This window comes from Alosa sapidissima, chromosome 6 (assembly GCF_018492685.1).
Source record: "Alosa sapidissima isolate fAloSap1 chromosome 6, fAloSap1.pri, whole genome shotgun sequence".
Classification (NCBI taxonomy): Eukaryota; Metazoa; Chordata; class Actinopteri; order Clupeiformes; family Clupeidae; genus Alosa; species Alosa sapidissima.
The window spans coordinates 15,770,624-15,775,623 of record NC_055962.1 but is presented as its reverse complement, the minus strand read 5'-3'; the positions used below and the strand labels follow the sequence as shown (position 1 = coordinate 15,775,623).

The window sequence follows — 5,000 nt, the reverse complement described above, 5'->3', positions numbered from 1 at the left end:
CTCCAGGGTGTGTGTGTATGTATTTCTAATGATAGGTTTGAGACATTGCAACATTACAGGGGGTTATTACATACACACATGTGCACACCCACACACACACCCACACACACACACACACACACACACACAAACACTGTGACAAGCACTCTCAAACACACACCATTACTTTTATATTGCCAATTATTTCCTTAATTATGTTTATTCCCCCCTCTCTACCTCTCTCTCTGTCTCTCTCTTTCCCACACACACAGACACACACAGACACACACACACACACACACACACACACACACAGACACACACACACACACACACCCTGTTGTTTGTAGACTTTGTAGGGATTGCCATCAGATGATAAACATTGTTACATTGTGAGCATCTAGGTTTTATAGTCTGTATTTTCTGATGTCTTTATGTTTTCTTCTCTTCTTATCTCTTCTTTTCTCTCCCCCCTCTCCCTCCCTGTCTCCATCTCTCTTTTCCTCCTTCTCTCTTATTCTCTCTGTCCCTCCATTTCTCCCTCGCCCCTTTTCTTTCTCTCTCTCTCTCTCTCTCTCTCTCTCTCTCTCTCTCTCTCTCTCTGTCTCAGGCCACTAAAGAGGTGATAGAGCGTGAGGCCCCAGGCATGTCTCTGGCCATGCTGATGGGCTCACTCAATGTCACTCCACTGGGCATGCTGTCCAGGTGAGAAGACTCTCTCTCACACACACACACACACACACACACACACACACACACACACACACACACACACACATACACACACACACACACACACACACACACACACACACACACACACATACCTGTGGGTGTGCTGTCCAGACTCACACACTGACTCACACTGACACACACACACACACACACAGACACACACACACACACACACACACACACACACACACACACACACACACACACACACACATCCAATACATACCCGTGGGTGTGCTGTCCAGATGAGTACACCCACTACTGGGAGTGTAGTATGCACACACACACACACACACACACTCACACAAATACATACTGTACATACACACATTCACTCACTCACTATTGGGTATGCTGTCCAGGCGATAGGGTACACACCACTGGGTCCGCTGTTTATACACACACACACACACACACACACACACACACACACACACACACACACACACACACACACACACACACACACACACACACACTCATACACACAACACTGGGCATGCTGTCCAGGTGCGTGTGACACACACACACATTTACTCACACACACACACAGACACACACAATGTACGCCTTTGGGCTTGCTGTCCAGACGAGGTGCCACACCAGTGTGTGTGAGCACATACTCACACAATCATTCATGCCACTAGGTGTGCTGTGCTGTCCAGGTGAGATGCCAGAAAAACACACACACACACACACACACACACACACACACACACACACACACACACACACACATCCATAGCATCCAAATATTGTTTGCAGTCATACAATCTAAGCTTCTGCCTAGCCTGAGGCTTCCTATAATAGCTCATACTGACTAATACCTTGTTATTTGGGATTTGTATCACACATGCACTCCACACACACACACACACACACACACACACACACACACACACACACACACACACATACACATTTGGCACAAAAATAACCATTGTTTGAGTTGGTGTAGCACACTTTCCGTCTCAGAGGTGATAGAGTGTGAAGCTCCATGCTCACTCAGTGTCACACAGGAGTCACTCCACTGGCCAAGACCCAGCTCCAACTCATGTGCACTTGGGAGGAAGGACATCTTGATCTTTCTCATGGGTCAACTCTCACCCCCTATCTTTCTCTCTCTCTCTCTATCTATCTTTGTGTGTGTGTGTGTTTGTGTGTTGTGTGTATGTGTGTGTCTTTACAGACCAGTGTGTGGCATCCGCGGGAAAACACTCATCATCAACTTACCTGGGAGCAAGAAGGGCTCACAGGTAAATCACACAACACACACACACATACACACACACAAACAAACACACACACACACGTGAAGACAAGTCTTCACCAAGCAATAGCAAAATGCCATTATTTATAGTGATAATTGTGGACAATGTCCCAGAAGTGTCATATGTTGTCGCTGCCTACATTTTCTCCTCCCTTCACATTCTGTCAGCCTCTATTCATAACTACCACGGGCCTCAGCCTTTGATAGGTGCAATTGAAGTTAAACTGCTTGAACGTATCAGATTGTGTGTGTTACATTTATCTGGAATGGCTTTCGTGAGAAGATAAAAATAACTTATATTTAATCGCTTTGCATCACTTAATGGGAAAAACGACCATTCACAACTGTGTTTTTAAAAACTATTTGAAAATGTCGGTTTAGTTTTGCGCAAAGCAGTAATGAAAACCCAGCTACAGTCTCCTTACTCTTCAGTGTCCCCTTATTGATTTCATTATAGTTGAAAAATAAAAATCAATTGTGGCCTTACTGTCCTCTCGCTGACAAGGCCAGAGTCTGACCATTGTCACCCAAACACAGACGCCAAAACTGTCCCAACTCAAACACAGTTTCCAATACTGTCCCAACCTAAGCATAGACCTCAAAACTGTCCCAACCTAAACACAGACACTAGGTCCGTCTGGTCAGGTCCCAGAGTTCTATCCTAACTATACTGCAGTTTGATTTCTGTTTCTCAACTGTAAGGTGTTTGGTGATAGCACAGGAAGTCATGTTTGTTTATTTGTATGCTTATATTTACATACATTTATTAACAGATGCTTTTGTCCAAAACAAGTTCTGACCAAGGACCAAACGAAACACATCAGTGTTTCCAGACACTCCACGCAGGGATGTGTTTTTGTTTGGGGGACAGATTGCCCCCACTTTGTTTGTTTCCAGTTTTCGGAGACTGGGTTGCCTACAGAGACCGTTTTTTTTTACAGTGTACTCACGGAATGGGCAGCTAGCAGTTGTGAGAAGATGCGTGTATTATCACACACACACACACACACACACACACACACATATCTCTGGGTAGAAACTTTCAATCATCTAGTACATGTTTCATCTCTCCTCGAGGGTGTTTCTTTTTTTTCTCCTTTTTTTGCGCGGGCGTATTTGAGGGTCACCTCTGACTCAGTGCAGGACCCCGTCGCCTCCAATCGGTGCAGGTGTGAGCTCAGCCTCTCCCCCCGGAGCCTGAGCTGTCTGCTCGAGGTGGAGCTCCAGACAGGCAGGCGAGGCGTGGGAGGCCTGCCCGGAGGTGGTGTCTCATCCCTGGGAGAGCCTCCAAACATCCACTGCTTACTCTCCACTCTACTCCACTACACTACACAGAGGCAGTGAGCTGAAGGAGCTGCTTGGTTAGATTTTGTCTGACTTCTCTGCAGGCATTGCCTGAGTTTAGGTGATGTGTTCAGGAAGAGATGTCTATGGGAGGCATGAAACTACTACCACCTTACTACATAGCATGCAAAAAAACATTACTACATCATAAGGGATCACACTGGGAAGTACTGCTGTCCTGTTTTTTTTTTTTAAGTATTAATTATATTTTATGCCTTTTAATGATAAGACAGTGGAGAGTGACAGGAAGCGAATGGGAGAGAAAGCAGGGGTGGGATCCGGAAAGGACCACAGAGCGGGAATCGAACCCGGGTCGCCGGTGTACGGTGCAGGTGCCCCAGCCAGTTGCGCCACAGCTTGGGCCACTGCTGTCCTGTTTGATGTAATCAACATGTCAGACAGCAGCAAATTACCGGTAGATTACTGGCAAATATGGATGGAATATGGATTAATTAAATAGTCTACATACTGTAGGCTCCACACACAGTTGCTTCATGGGAATCTCTTGAATGTCACTACTGAATGTGAACTTGTGAAAGTGTGCTAGTTAAAGGAGAGGTGTTGGTATCCACAAATAGTTGGGTTTACCATTAGCTCACAAAAGACCCCAGTTTGAGTTGGTGGCAAAATGTGAATGTAAACAAAATGCAACTCAACATTACATTTTGCTGATGCTTTTTAACCAAAGCTACTTACAACATGGTAAACTATTTAAAACTTTTTAAAACTATTCTCCCAACAATTTTAGAACAATTTAAAATAATTTAAAAGGTAGAGTACAATAAGAACAAGTTAGTGCATCAGTGAGTGCTGTTTTCATTCAATCAAGTGTAAGTACTAGTCAGGTGATAAGTGCTAGAATTAGCAAGGCTAGTTGTAAGTAGTGCTACGAGAGGAGATATTCTCTGAAGAGCTGGGTCTTCAGGAGTTTTTTGAAGATGGAGAGGGATGTCCCTGCTCTAGTTGAAACATGCAAGTAAACAACACTTGTTTCACCGAGTTGCATATAGACCTGTAAGGGTGTTTTTCTTCTAAATGCCACATGCATGTTTTGAAATATGCATATGTTAGGTGAACCTTATGATGGACAGAGACAGGTCTAAAGGTCAAGCTCTCCATAGCTACCAGGGCGTGTACTGTGCATAGGACATCAAGCTTGGTCCATAGGGCCTCAGACCCCTGCAGGGATAACCAGTTCAGCTGTGCAGAGAGCCACAGCACCACACATCACTTGCATTATGTTCTCTGCACATGTTGATCTGCATTCTCGATCCAAAACAACTACCAGCGATGGCACACACATAATGCAAGGCAATTTTATTTATATAGGGAATAAAGCAATTCAATGTGCTTCACACACAAATACACTCAGATACACACACACATGCACACAAGCAAATAAATGTGCATACGATACATTACACACACACACAAACACACACACACACACACACACAAACACACACACACACACACTAGCAGTAATCAAACCATACTAAGGACATTATATGATGCAGAAGTGAATCTGTAGATTCCTGTGAGGGGTTCAGACTGGAGAGTTTAGGCGGTCTGTCAAGGTCACCGTGTCAGGGCTGGGGATTATGAAACGAGCGCAGGGCTGGACGATGGATGAAGCACGCCGGCGTCTCCAGGGGGCAAATTAAGATGAATT

At 44.8% G+C, this 5,000-nt stretch overlaps 1 protein-coding gene across 13 annotated transcripts in view; it reads left to right on the top strand.

Moving 5' to 3' along the window:
- The window catches only part of gphnb (gephyrin b), a 115,792-nt gene that overhangs the window by 57,016 nt on the left and 53,776 nt on the right, over nt 1-5,000 (top strand). For all 13 annotated transcript variants that reach the window (XM_042094905.1, XM_042094910.1, XM_042094907.1 and 10 more), the window contains exons 5-6: nt 590-684; nt 1,904-1,970. In XM_042094905.1, coding sequence (XP_041950839.1) covers nt 590-684; nt 1,904-1,970 — 162 coding nt within the window. The remainder of the gene's footprint in view (nt 1-589; nt 685-1,903; nt 1,971-5,000) is intronic.